Here is a 14,272-nt window from a genome sequence, read left to right as displayed (position 1 = left end):
GGATTCACTGCTAAAGAAGATTCTGCAGTAAATGTTCGCAGCCTATTACGCTTGCAGCGGTTATGCAAGCAGACTTTACACTTCTGTCGAATCAGTATTAGGCAAAGAAGTAGGTTTGAGGATAGTAGACTGGACGTGGAAAATATATTGAAGATGAGATATTTCGACCCGTGATTGGTCGTCTTCACTTCCCGCCGTTCATCGCGCAGAAACCAACTTCACAACGCAACGTTCCAGCTAGTTTCACCGTAACTACATTTTCTCCCAAATTTTTGTAACAACTATATATATCTACACAACATGGTGCTAAACATCCATCTACATTCTACAGTCACACAAGCAGAATTTTTCCAGGTCATAACTTTTCCGGAGACCCTACTTTATCTGCTGTGATGGATGACAACGACAGGAGTACACAGAACACGTAAGAGGGTGTCTTACACGTCATTTCGTGAAGTTAATCCAAGAACAGGTTATCTTTTCCTCAGTCTCAGATGACAAGGTAAGCTAAGTTTCATTGAACCGCTCCTATGTCACCGTCTATGGACTAGTGGTGATTCTGAGATAAGACTCTGAGGTGATCTTGGAAGATGAAAGGGGCAGCGACGAAGCAGCGAAACATCTGGCATGGGTGCTCACGAGCAACATATGCAAAGCAAGCTGGGGTTCCTTCATGCTAGAATCGCATACGTAAAAAGAGACCAAGTGAAAAAATTTCTGGCTCCTGCCACTGAAATCTGTCAACCATGAAGTTATTTTGTTCCATGAAGGTATTATTAGGGTCTATACCTCCATATTTTATTCGAAGTCTAATAGCAGCTGTCTGAGTGTACCAGCCAAACATCTTCGTTCTTCGTTTCACACAAAGAGTTTCCTCCACAAAGAGTCACTTGAATGCAAAAAGAAAACATCTTCCGAACCTGCGTCCACATGAGCCTGTTGCATGGTACGTTCGAGATTCTTGGAGACAAACAGAATGAATTGTTCCACAACTAGTTCAAGAATTAGTAGTTGTGCTGTATGCTTTCAAATCTCGAGTTTGATCCAGAAACTAACATGCTGATCATAAAACTGATTTCGCTTTATTTCACTTACGTTTTACTCGAAGCTTCCGTTGTCATGCAAATCAACATTATGAGATTCGGTAGAAATAGGTGAATCAGGTACTGTATTAGCCAAATCTTCAAGTGCGTGTAATTTGTAAAATCAAATGCCGCAAACAATGCATCTCTTCAATAAAGTCGACATACGCACTATTTAAGATAATATCAAGTTAACTGCGCAAGCGATCTTATCAGTCAACAGCGAAACACATTACCGCGCACTTCGTATCTGGAGTGACTGGTACCTGAAGTGGTTCCCGTCTGGAGTGATGTATTTCCTACCAACATTTGTGCTCCACTCACTGCCATCGAGACACGTACTGCAAATGTGACAACGTATTTATCTCAACAAAACGCTGAAAACTGAATTTACAGGAAGACGATCTGCAGTTCTTGGTACCAAACGTGGTCTACACTAAGGTGACAGAAGCCATGGGATAGCGATATGCATATATACAGATGGTGGTAGTATCACGTACACGAGGTATAAGTGGGCAGTGCATTGGTAACGCTGTCGTTTCTCGTCCGGTGATTCATGTGAAAGTGTGTCCGACGGGATTATGGCCACACGACGGCAATTAACAGACTTTGAACGCAGAATGGTGGTTGGAGTTAGACGAATGGGACACTCCATTTTGGGAATCGTTAAGGAATTCAATATTCAGAAAGCCACATTGTCAAGAGTGTGCCGAGAATACCAAAGATCAAGCATTACCTCGCATCACGGACAACGCAATGGCCGACGGCCTTTACTTACTGACCGAAAGCAGCGACGTTTGCATATAGTTGTCAGTGCTAACAGAGAAGCAATACTGCATGAAATAACTATCGAAATCAATGTGGGACGTACGACGAACGTATCCGTTAGGACAGAGCGGCGAAATTTGACGTTACGGACTATACAAGCAGACGTGACTGCCTTTGTCTACAGTGCTACAACGATTACAGCGCCTCTCCTGGAATCGTGACCATATCAGATGGATCCTAGACGACTGAAAAACTGATCTGATCAGATGAGTCCCGATCTCAGATGGTAAGAGGTGATTGTAGGGTTCGAGTGTGGTACAGACCCCACAAAGCCATGGACCCAAGTTGTCAAAAAGGCACTGTGCAAGCTGTGGTGGCTCTATAATGGTGTTTACATGGATTGAACTGGGTCCTCTGGTCTAACTGAACCGATCATTGACTGTAAATAGCTGTTCGGCTATCTGGAGACCATTTGCAGTAGACGGCGATAGAACGTTTATGGATGACAATGCACTATGGTCACCAGGCCACAGTTGTTCACGACTGGTTCGAAGACCATTGCTGAACAATTCGAGCGAATTCTTTGGCCAGTCAGATCACCCTCCATGGGAAATAGTCGAGGGTTCAGTTTGTGCACAAAATTCTGCACCATCAGCACTTTCGCAATTACGGATGGCTATAGATGCGGCATGGCTCAATATTTCTGCCACGTCAAGTTGCCGCGTTACGCAGGGCAAAAAGAGGTCCGATACGATATTAGGACGTATCGTACGACTTGTCACCCCAGTGAATTTGAACTATGGAAAGAAGTGCGTCGCGCGGAGTGACCGCGCGGTTTGAGGTACCATGTCACGGATTGCGTGGCCCCTCCCACGGGAGGTTCGAGTCCTCCCTCGGGCATGTGTGTGTGTGTGTGTGTGTGTGTGTGTGTGTGAGTTCTTAGCATAAGTTATTTTAAGTTAGTTTAAGTACTGTGTAAGTCTAGGGGCCGACGACCTCAGCAGTTTGGTCCCTTAGGAATTCACACACAACTGAACATTTTTTTAAATAAGTGCACACCGTAACAGTGTTACGAATGTTCTTCAGTTACCTCCAGGATATACTCAGTAAAGATACAAAGCACACGAAACATTTCTAGAACAGTATTATCATTTGGTGGAAGAAAACGGCAAGAGACGTCGTAAGATTAGCAGATTATGTGAGGGAAAGCATTCTGTCTCGATGTTTTCAAATGAAGTGTTGTGATGATCTGATAGTTCCCTGCATAAATCAGTGGCGCACGGTTCATTACTTGGAATGATAATAGTTAATTTGGTACAGACTAACTGAAACTTTCTGCGTAGCTACAACGCGGAGGACAATAGAGACAACAGGAATGTGCGGGTCGTCTACTCCAAGACGAGAGTTCCTCAAGTAGGAAGTATAGAAACCACTCACTCATAATATTGCGCATACTACTGTTTTTGTTACCTCCGTAATGTAGGGACACGAACTACTTCGAGACACAGTTGCTGACTGGCACTTTTGTGGAGCCAAATGAGAGTCTTGTTCGACCAACGCTTTTATATAATGGAAGCATGAATCATATGGAGGCACCAAATGAAATTTGTGACTAAAACCAAAAATGAGGATTCTCGGAATGCCGGGGGGGGGGGGGGGGGGAGGCGGCGCGACTTGTTATCTTGTTATCCTGAGTGGGGAGCCACCAACAAATGTAGAAGTAATTTCTGGCTTGCCCCGGAGCTGAAAGTTGTGACACTTGTTATTCATGTTGTATATCAATGACCAAGCAGACAATATTACTAGTAATCTCAGACTTTTCAGAGATGATGCAGTTATCTGTGTAAAAAAAAAAAAAACTGCACAGATGTTCAGTCTGACCTTGATAAGAATTTAAAGTGGTGAAAAGATTTCCAACTTGCTTGGAACGTTCAGAAGTGTAAAAATTCACACTCCGTCAAATTCAAAAACGTTGTATCCTCTGATTACAATATCAACGAGCAACAAATGGAAACGATCATCTCATACAAATACCTGGATGTAGCAATTTATGGGGATGCGAAATGGAATCATTACGTTGTTTCAGTCTTGGGTAAGAGGTGGTAGACTTCGGTTCATTGGTAGGATACTGGGAACAAGTAATGTATTTAAAAAGAGAGATTGCTTACAAAACACTCATGCGACCTATCCTAGAATATTACGCAAGCGAATGGGATCCATGGTAGATAGTTCTAACACAGGATATTATATGCTAGTAAAGAAAGGGAAGACGAACTGTCACGGGTTTGTTGGACCCACAGAAGAGTGTCATTGACATACTTGAAACTATGAACTGGCAGAGGCTTGAAGATGGACGTTGACTATCCTGTGGAAGCCTGTTTACTGTGTTTCAAGCACCAGTATTGTGTGGGGAATCTAGGAATATACTGCAGCCCCTTACATGTCGCTGTCTTAGTGACAGCTAGGATAAGATTAGACTAATTAAAGAGCGCACAAAGGAATTTAAACAGTCATTCTTCCCAAGTTCCATACGTGAACGGAACGGGAAGAATTCCAGATAAATACTTTGTACAGTAGGAAGTACCATCCGCCGTGCATGTGATTGTGGTTTGCGGAGTACGTTTGTATATGTAAACAAGTTCAGTCGTAATTAAAGCAGGTGATTGACTTAGGTAGATTGGAAAATGATTTAGAACACTGGTCGTCAAACTGAAAGCCACGGGTCGAATTCGGACCGAATGAAGCATTCGCGCGGACCGCGGTATTTTATAAGAATATGCATCTAGCCATTAACAGCCGAATCTAAAAAGTCGACTAACGTTACGAGCTTTTAAGAGTAGTTTTTCTGCTCAGCAAAAAATCAAAAATACTTAGAGGCAGTAACACATGAAATATGTGCTTAATTTTCATATACAATGGCAAATTCACCCGTGAGTTAAGGAAGTTTGGCCGCTTACCACAGGGGCACATCGGTAAGTAGCTTGGCCACTGCGGGTTAGAGGATCTGAGATGGGGGGACGTTTTATTGTTTGTCTTCCAGTACTAACAACTAACGGATGCGCGTGACTAGTACTGATCAGATGATACGGTATAAATTTTGACACGAAAGTAACACGGATTGGTGAAAGCGCATTACAGAGATGGCCTCCTTCAGATGTGGTACTTATTCGTAGCAAGGAATATGAAATTAAAGCAAGACTGTTTTCGTACAACGCAATGAGAAAAAGCAAAATAACATTCCGAACATTTGCTATCACTCCTCATATTGCACAGTGCATTTAAATGTAAGTTCAGTATCACTGTTATTAATCAACAAATCATCACTCACTTCGACAACAGAACAACAATTCATCAGATAACTACAGTACCACAACTTTGGGTACACTAACGGTGGCAGCGATATGTAACACTTAACAGTCGAGAATAAGTGTTACGAATGGTATCGACTTCTAACGATCAGTACTCGAGGGCTGGCAGCGGCCAATTTATGGCGTCTATACGTAGCTAGGGGGAGGGGGCTGGCACTTCATACTACATTTGTATAGGTTACCATCTGAAGAGTGAAAATGGAAAACGTTGTAAGTCCCATTTTTTTCAAAATGCACGCTCTGGAGAAGGACAAATGTATCAATTTGAGTTAAGGGATCCACACCCAGAAACGATGCAGTCGGAAATTATAATCGAACATCGTTTTGATATCCGCGACAGTGGACCTGATCTACTACAAGTTCTCTGCTTTCCATGTTTTTTGAGAAAGAAGGTAGTATGGATCTAAAGAAGAAAAGAGCCTCCAGTAAGCATGACCTTTAAAGTGCATGCGTTAATAGCTGTGAGTTCTTGACAGTGGTTCACTACAAGAGGCATCAAAACGATTTTCAATTCCAGCTTTCGCCTCAGTCTTTCCCGGACCAGGGTCCATTACCCCAGATTTATAGATTTACACTGCTCCGTCATCCCTGAAAGTTTGGAAGAAAATGTCCTACTCTGAAAAAGAAGAATGAGAAAATGTCAATCTATTCAAAAGAGGAGACACAACAGCTGATGTATGCCATGCTGTACTTCATCTGAGAAACCAGCCACGTTTATTACTTACAAAACAGAAAGGGCTGTTGACGATGTTGCTGCTTTTTGCTCAACAGTGCAGGGAGTTTTACGCTAAACTTCGCAACATCTGATCCCAAGAACGAAGTTTTATCAGGAACAGAACTTCATACGAGAGATCTTTTTCTTCAATTATGTTATTCTTTTTACAAAAACTCAGAAACCGTGAAATGGTTTTCGATGAGTACAGTTGTAGTTGAAATACACTACTGGCCATTAAAATTCCTACACAAAGAAGAAATGCAGATGATAAACGGGTATTCATTGGACAAATATATTATACTACGCAATTTGGGTCCATACCTCCTGTGAAATCAGTACCCAGAACAACCACTTCTGGCCGTAATAACGGCCTTGATACGTCTGGGCATTGAGTCAAACAGAGCTTGGATGGCGTATACAGATACAGCTGCCCATGCAGCTTCAACACGATACCACAGTTCATCAAGAGTAGTGACTGGCGTACTGTGACGAGCCAGTTGCTCGGCCACCATTGACCACTCGTTTTCAATTGGTGAGAGATCTGGAGAATGTGCTGGTCAGGGCAGCAGTCGAACATTTTTTGTATCCACAAAGGCCCGTACAGGACCTGGAACATGCGGTCGTGTATTATCCTGCTGAAATGTAGGGATTCGCAGGGATCGAATGAAGGGTAGAGCCACGGGTCGTAACACATCTGAAATGTAACGTCCACTGTTCAAAGTGCCGTCAATGCGAACAAGAGGTGACCGAGACGTGTAACCAATGGCACCTCAAACCATCACGCCGGGTGATACACCAGTATGGCGATGACGAATACACGCTTCCAATGTGCGTTCACGACGATGTCGCCAAACACGGATGCGACCATCATGATGCTGTACACAGAATCTGGATTCATCCAAAAAATGACGTTTTGCCATTCTTGCACCCAGGCTCGTCGTTGAGTACACCATCGCAGGGGCTCCTGTCTGCGATGCAGCGTCAAGGGTAACCGCAGCCATGGTCCCCGAGCTGATAGTCCATGCTGCTGCTGCAAACGTCGTCGAACTGTTCGTGCAGATGGTTGTTGTCTTGCAAACGTCCCCATCTGTTGACTCAGGGATCGAGACGTGGCTACACGATCCGTTACAGCCATGCGGATAAAATGCCTGTCATGTCGACTGCTAGTGATACGAGGCCGTTGGGATCCAGCATAGCGTTCCGTATTGCCCTCCTGAACTCACAGATTCCATATTTTGCTAACAGTCATTGGATCTCGACTAACACGAGCAGCAATGTCGTGATACGATAAACCGCAATCGCGATAGGCTACAATCAGACCTTTATCAAAGTCGGAAACGTGATGGTACGCATTTCTCCTCCTTACACGAGGCATCACAACAACGTTTGACCAGGCAACGCCGGTCAACTGGTGTTCGTGTATGAGAAATCGGTTGGAAACTTTCCTCATGTCAGCACGTTCTAGGTGTCGCCACCGGCGCGAACCTTGTGTGAATGCTGTGAAAAGCTTATCATTTGCAAAATATGGCGTTTCAGTCTTCGATCGCTATTCTTTATTCTCAATAACCGGTTTCGGGCTAGCTGCCCATCTTCAGATCTGTTAGACAATGTTAAAAATGTAATTAATAAGAGAGATACAGTTAGCGATAAAAATATCTTAGTTTACAAAAAGAAATTTTGGAACGTATTAAATGCCAACATACCATATGTTGTAGTTACAGAGTAACTTGTCCGTACAGAACACACAGTTCACTGTCATAAGTAAAGTAAATTTCAATCTGCTAAAACATTATATCGCAGTATTTAAGAGTAACCTGATTGGTAACAGTAAAAAGTGCCCTCTACCTATAACAATTGTGCATCTGTCATTATTTCGCCGTATATATTAATGGCGAATATTCTTTTTAATAAAACAATTTTTAAGGTAATAACATATGAATAATCATTTTGAGTGGACCATGAAACGAAAAGTTTTTACATCAATTTAAAATTTTTTTATAAAGAAAAATAAAATATAATTAAAATGTAGATATTCTTCCGAAAATGTGCGTTTGCTCTTCTTTGTTTTTGATTGGTGGTGGAGTGGATTTCCCTACGTCAGAACGTATACAACGCCACGCCGAGTCGTCTTGCACCGCGCCCAATTCACCTCGCCGCCAGTACGCTGAGGGCCGTTCCGCTGTAGCTGTTTCTTACTGGGGCGTGCTGTTGCATTCAAGAGGAAGCCTAAAACAGGTCTTTAAAAATCTCATAATAATTCCTGTGCATAAAATCACTTTGCTCATTAAGTAGTAGGTCTGGGGTTTTATTGTGATGTGCGTATATTTCAATCTCTTCGAGCACGTTGAGATAGAGACTTTTTGGAGCTTTATGTAGCACGTCCATTTGATCATTTATATTACTCACTTCATGTCTACTCTCTTTTACATGTGTTCCAAATGCTGTTCGATTGCTATGACTGCAATGTTCCCTGTATCGAATTTCAAAATTCCGCCCTGTTTGTCCTATATAATAACTGTCACATTCAGCACATTTAATCTTATACACTCCGGATTTATTGTATTTCATTTGTTTCGTCGTTGCTGGTTTATGTCTTAATCTGTGTGCCATTTGCCCTTGGTTCTGAAATGCCACTGCGATGTTTTTTGGAAAGCATTTAGCAATTCTTTCCGACACACGCCCTTTGTATGTCAGGGTGACAAACTTCTTCTTAACTTTAATTTTCCTAGAATCGCTACTGATGCCCGCGGATCTGTTTTTGATTTTGTTAAACATACGTGTAACATCTTGTGTCCTGTATCCGTTAGCTGCTGCTACTTGCTTAATAATATCCAGTTCTTTCTGCAACTCATCTTCCTGTAGTGGCAATCTGAGGGCTCTGTTGCACATTGCATAAAAGTACGCTCTTTTATGCTGTGCCGGGTGGTGCGACGTCGCTACTATGATGTTGTCGGAGCAAGTGTCTTTTCTATAGACGCCGAAAACGTGCCTGCCTCCCTCCTTTCTGACAGTCAAATCTAAATAGTTAATCGCCCCATTGTTTTCCATTTCTAGTGTGAATTGGATTTTTGGATGCTGCTCGTTTAAAACTTTAGTCATTTCCTCTACGTCTTCTTTTTCCCCTTTGAATAATAAAATAGTGTCGTCAACATACCGTCTGTAATAAATTAACTTCTCCTTAATTTCTGGAAAAGAGCTAAAAACTTTGTTCTCAAAGTCATTCATAAAAATTTCAGCTAAAATACCTGATAGACTGTTACCCATAGCTAAACCTTCATCTTGAATAAAAACTTTATCGTTAAAAATAAAACTATTAAAACACAGTGTGAACTCTAGCATATCTACGAGTTCGACGATTTCACCCATGCTCATTGACTTATTTTTTATCAGGTTTTTCCTTATAATTTGCAAAGTGTCCGGTATTGGTATATTAGTGTAGAGGTTCACGACGTCCAATGAGGCTAGGACTGCATCCTCTGGGATTGCAATGTCCTTCACTTCGTTCGCGAAACACACACTATTTTTTACGTTGTAAACTTGCTCGTATTTATACGCCGATTTTAACTTACGGTACAAAGCCCTATTCAAGAGCTCATTAACGGCTTCCTTCCCATTGCAAATAACACGCATTGGTTTATTCTCCTTGTGCAATTTTATTTGCGCTCTTGCTTCTGGTGTTCTTGGATTCATCTTTACTAATCTAGCTTTTTCATTTGGAGTGAATAAAAATTGTATTGCTTCTATCCTTGCCTTTAAATCTGTCTGAAACTTCTTTGTTAAATCTTTTTTGACTTCTTTAATTCCATTTTCCTGAAAAAACCGCATTGTCTTATCTATATATTCCTTTTCGGAAATGACAACTGAGGTACTGCCCTTATCTGACTTAATCACGACTGCGTTGTTAGAATCCAGTTTTAAGTTAATTTCTTTCACTAACCTCATCTCACTATATTTACCGTTATGTAAAGTTTTCTGGCATTCAATTGCCTCTTTGGCTTTGATGGCGATACATGTTAAGTTAAGGTAGCATGTAGGGATGCTAAGTTAACTAAATCCAGGAGACATGTATCGCCATCAAAGCCAAAGAGGCAATTGAATGCCAGAAAACTTTACATAACGGTAAATATAGTGAGATGAGGTTAGTGAAAGAAATTAACTTAAAACTGGATTCTAACAACGCAATCGTGATTAAGTCAGATAAGGGCAGTACCTCAGTTGTCATTTCCGAAAAGGAATATATAGATAAGACAATGCGGTTTTTTCAGGAAAATGGAATTAAAGAAGTCAAAAAAGATTTAACAAAGAAGTTTCAGACAGATTTAAAGGCAAGGATAGAAGCAATACAATTTTTATTCACTCCAAATGAAAAAGCTAGATTAGTAAAGATGAATCCAAGAACACCAGAAGCAAGAGCGCAAATAAAATTGCACAAGGAGAATAAACCAATGCGTGTTATTTGCAATGGGAAGGAAGCCGTTAATGAGCTCTTGAATAGGGCTTTGTACCGTAAGTTAAAATCGGCGTATAAATACGAGCAAGTTTACAACGTAAAAAATAGTGTGTGTTTCGCGAACGAAGTGAAGGACATTGCAATCCCAGAGGATGCAGTCCTAGCCTCATTGGACGTCGTGAACCTCTACACTAATATACCAATACCGGACACTTTGCAAATTATAAGGAAAAACCTGATAAAAAATAAGTCAATGAGCATGGGTGAAATCGTCGAACTCGTAGATATGCTAGAGTTCACACTGTGTTTTAATAGTTTTATTTTTAACGATAAAGTTTTTATTCAAGATGAAGGTTTAGCTATGGGTAACAGTCTATCAGGTATTTTAGCTGAAATTTTTATGAATGACTTTGAGAACAAAGTTTTTAGCTCTTTTCCAGAAATTAAGGAGAAGTTAATTTATTACAGACGGTATGTTGACGACACTATTTTATTATTCAAAGGGGAAAAAGAAGACGTAGAGGAAATGACTAAAGTTTTAAACGAGCAGCATCCAAAAATCCAATTCACACTAGAAATGGAAAACAATGGGGCGATTAACTATTTAGATTTGACTGTCAGAAAGGAGGGAGGCAGGCACGTTTTCGGCGTCTATAGAAAAGACACTTGCTCCGACAACATCATAGTAGCGACGTCGCACCACCCGGCACAGCATAAAAGAGCGTACTTTTATGCAATGTGCAACAGAGCCCTCAGATTGCCACTACAGGAAGATGAGTTGCAGAAAGAACTGGATATTATTAAGCAAGTAGCAGCAGCTAACGGATACAGGACACAAGATGTTACACGTATGTTTAACAAAATCAAAAACAGATCCGCGGGCATCAGTAGCGATTCTAGGAAAATTAAAGTTAAGAAGAAGTTTGTCACCCTGACATACAAAGGGCGTGTGTCGGAAAGAATTGCTAAATGCTTTCCAAAAAACATCGCAGTGGCATTTCAGAACCAAGGGCAAATGGCACACAGATTAAGACATAAACCAGCAACGACGAAACAAATGAAATACAATAAATCCGGAGTGTATAAGATTAAATGTGCTGAATGTGACAGTTATTATATAGGACAAACAGGGCGGAATTTTGAAATTCGATACAGGGAACATTGCAGTCATAGCAATCGAACAGCATTTGGAACACATGTAAAAGAGAGTAGACATGAAGTGAGTAATATAAATGATCAAATGGACGTGCTACATAAAGCTCCAAAAAGTCTCTATCTCAACGTGCTCGAAGAGATTGAAATATACGCACATCACAATAAAACCCCAGACCTACTACTTAATGAGCAAAGTGATTTTATGCACAGGAATTATTATGAGATTTTTAAAGACCTGTTTTAGGCTTCCTCTTGAATGCAACAGCACGCCCCAGTAAGAAACAGCTACAGCGGAACGGCCCTCAGCGTACTGGCGGCGAGGTGAATTGGGCGCGGCGCAAGACGACTCGGCGTGGCGTTGTATACGTTCTGACGTAGGGAAATCCACTCCACCACCAATCAAGAACAAAGAAGAGCAAACGCACATTTTCGGAAGAATATCTACATTTTAATTATATTTTATTTTTCTTTATAAAAAAATTTTATATTGATGTAAAAACTTTTCGTTTCATGGTCCACTCAAAATGATTATTCATATGTTATTACCTTAAAAATTGTTTTATTAAAAAGAATATTCGCCATTAATATATACGGCGAAATAATGACAGATGCACAATTGTTATAGGTAGAGGGCACTTTTTACTGTTACCAATCAGGTTACTCTTAAATACTGCGATATAATGTTTTAACAGATTGAAATTTACTTTACTTATGACAGTGAACTGTGTGTTCTGTACGGACAAGTTACTCTGTAACTACAACATATGGTATGTTGGCATTTAATACGTTCCAAAATTTCTTTTTGTAAACTAAGATATTTTTATCGCTAACTGTATCTCTCTTATTAATTACATTTTTAACATTGTCTAACAGATCTGAAGATGGGCAGCTAGCCCGAAACCGGTTATTGAGAATAAAGAATAGCGATCGAAGACTGAAACGCCATATTTTACTTAATGAACGATCGCGGACCTCCCAGTGAGACAACCATGTCTTGTTTTGCTAATCATTTGCATATCACATCATTTTCTTCCTGTCGGTTAAATTTTGCGTCTGTAGCACGTCATCTTCGTGGTGTAGCAATTTTAATAATCAGTAGTGTATTAATGATGTATTTCTGTCTTGTGTTATCACAAATAAAACGTTGGGTCTCACTGTTAACTAAACGATTTTCTGTTTGTCTCATGCTTTACAATCACGAGGTGGGCAGCAGAATTCTGTGGATACTAGTAAGTTACGCACTAAAAGAGATACATCGGTTTTTGAATCTCCAACTAAATGTCAGATCTGACATTCAGAACATTTTCCGTTTCCGCTCTTGAGTTAATGATAAGGTTGGTACATACGCTGCCCGAGGTGCCGGCTCTCCGTGTCGGTATTGGCTGTTGAGCAAAAATGTTTAACGACGACTCGTTTAGAGTCCACACGGGAGTCGGGTTACAACACTCGTTCGACCTAGCCTATTAGTAGATATTACTGAAGTGTGTGGAACACGTACCGAACAGGATGGATAGAGGGTATAGCACGTATACAGGGAAACCCGCCAGGGTAGCTGAGCGCGCTAACGCGCTACTTCCTGGACTCGGGTAGGCGCGCCGGCCCCGGATCGAATCCGCCCGGCGGATTAACGACGAGGGCCGGTGTGCCGGCCAGACTGGATGTGGTTTTTAGGCGGTTTTCCACATCCCGCTACGTGAATACCAGGCTGGTCCCCACGTTCCGCCTCAATTCCACGGCTCGCAGACATCTGAAGACGTTCGCACTATTCCATGAATTACACTAGTCGCAGACAGCAGGGGTACACTACTTCCGTCCCGGGGGGTACGGGGTGGCGGCATGAAGGGCATCCGACCGCCCCTATCCACTAACTTTGCCAAATCCGTTCCTAACAATGCCGACCCTGCGCCAGCGCGGGACATGGCACCAGTGAAAGAAGAAGAAGAAAGATTGCACGTATACAGGGAAGGGCAGTACGAATATAAAGTTTGTTTGACCCGTGGGAGAGTGTCACAGAGATGTTGAAAGAACTGAAATGGCAGACGCTTGGAGTACACGCCAGCTATCCCCCGAAAGCGTACTTATAAATTTTCAGGTAACAGTATTCATAAATATAGGGATATACTGCGTGCAACACTCGGCGTGTTGCTCCGGTGGGACAGGAAAGTCAAGACTGCGTTCATAGAGGCATTTATGCACTCATTCTTCCAGCAACCATATGGGAATGGAACGGTAATAAGCGGCACAGCCTCTGCCGCGTTCGTGGCAGCGGTCTGCAGGGTTCAGACGCGGAGACAGTTACCTGACGCGACGGCCCCTAGGACGGCGGTCAGCAGCAGCGGCAGAAGGCAGCTCCTCCCCTCAGCCATGGCGAGCAGACTGAGCCGTGCCGGGCTTGGCGTCTCCCTTATCTGCAAAGGCGCGATTCCACAGCGCCGCGCGCGCTCGTAAGGAGGACCGCGGCGCGCTGCTGTAGCTATAGCTGCTGCTCTTGTTGCCAGTTGCGGCCCGCCTCACACGTGCCATGTAACCAAAAGTTAGGCACTGCCAGGGATGGTGACTGCTTGGCGTCAGTCGCTGTTCCAAACAGTACCAGGCATTTTCTGTGAAGCCGAGAGCAGTCGAGGAGTGACCGGGTTGAGACACGCGCGCCCCTCTCCAATATTTCAACAAAGGCTTAATCAGTCTTATATCGAACCATTAAATATTATATGCGGAGATAGGAAATCACGGGAAC

The 14,272-nt window shown here is 42.2% G+C and overlaps 1 protein-coding gene across 1 annotated transcript in view; it reads right to left on the bottom strand.

Annotated features, from left to right (window-relative positions):
- LOC126237192 (sphingomyelin phosphodiesterase-like) overlaps nt 1-13,930 on the bottom strand; it is a 169,056-nt gene extending 155,126 nt beyond the window's left edge. Inside the window, exon 1 of the mRNA XM_049947071.1 lies at nt 13,838-13,930. Coding sequence (XP_049803028.1) covers nt 13,838-13,904 — 67 coding nt within the window. The 5' untranslated portion in view covers nt 13,905-13,930. The remainder of the gene's footprint in view (nt 1-13,837) is intronic.
- Between the last annotated feature and the right edge of the window lie 342 nt (nt 13,931-14,272).

This window comes from Schistocerca nitens, chromosome 2 (genome assembly GCF_023898315.1).
Source record: "Schistocerca nitens isolate TAMUIC-IGC-003100 chromosome 2, iqSchNite1.1, whole genome shotgun sequence".
In the NCBI taxonomy this organism is placed as follows: domain Eukaryota; kingdom Metazoa; phylum Arthropoda; class Insecta; order Orthoptera; family Acrididae; genus Schistocerca; species Schistocerca nitens.
The sequence above is the reverse complement of the archived record's forward strand: the minus strand, read 5'-3'. Positions and strand labels throughout refer to the sequence as shown.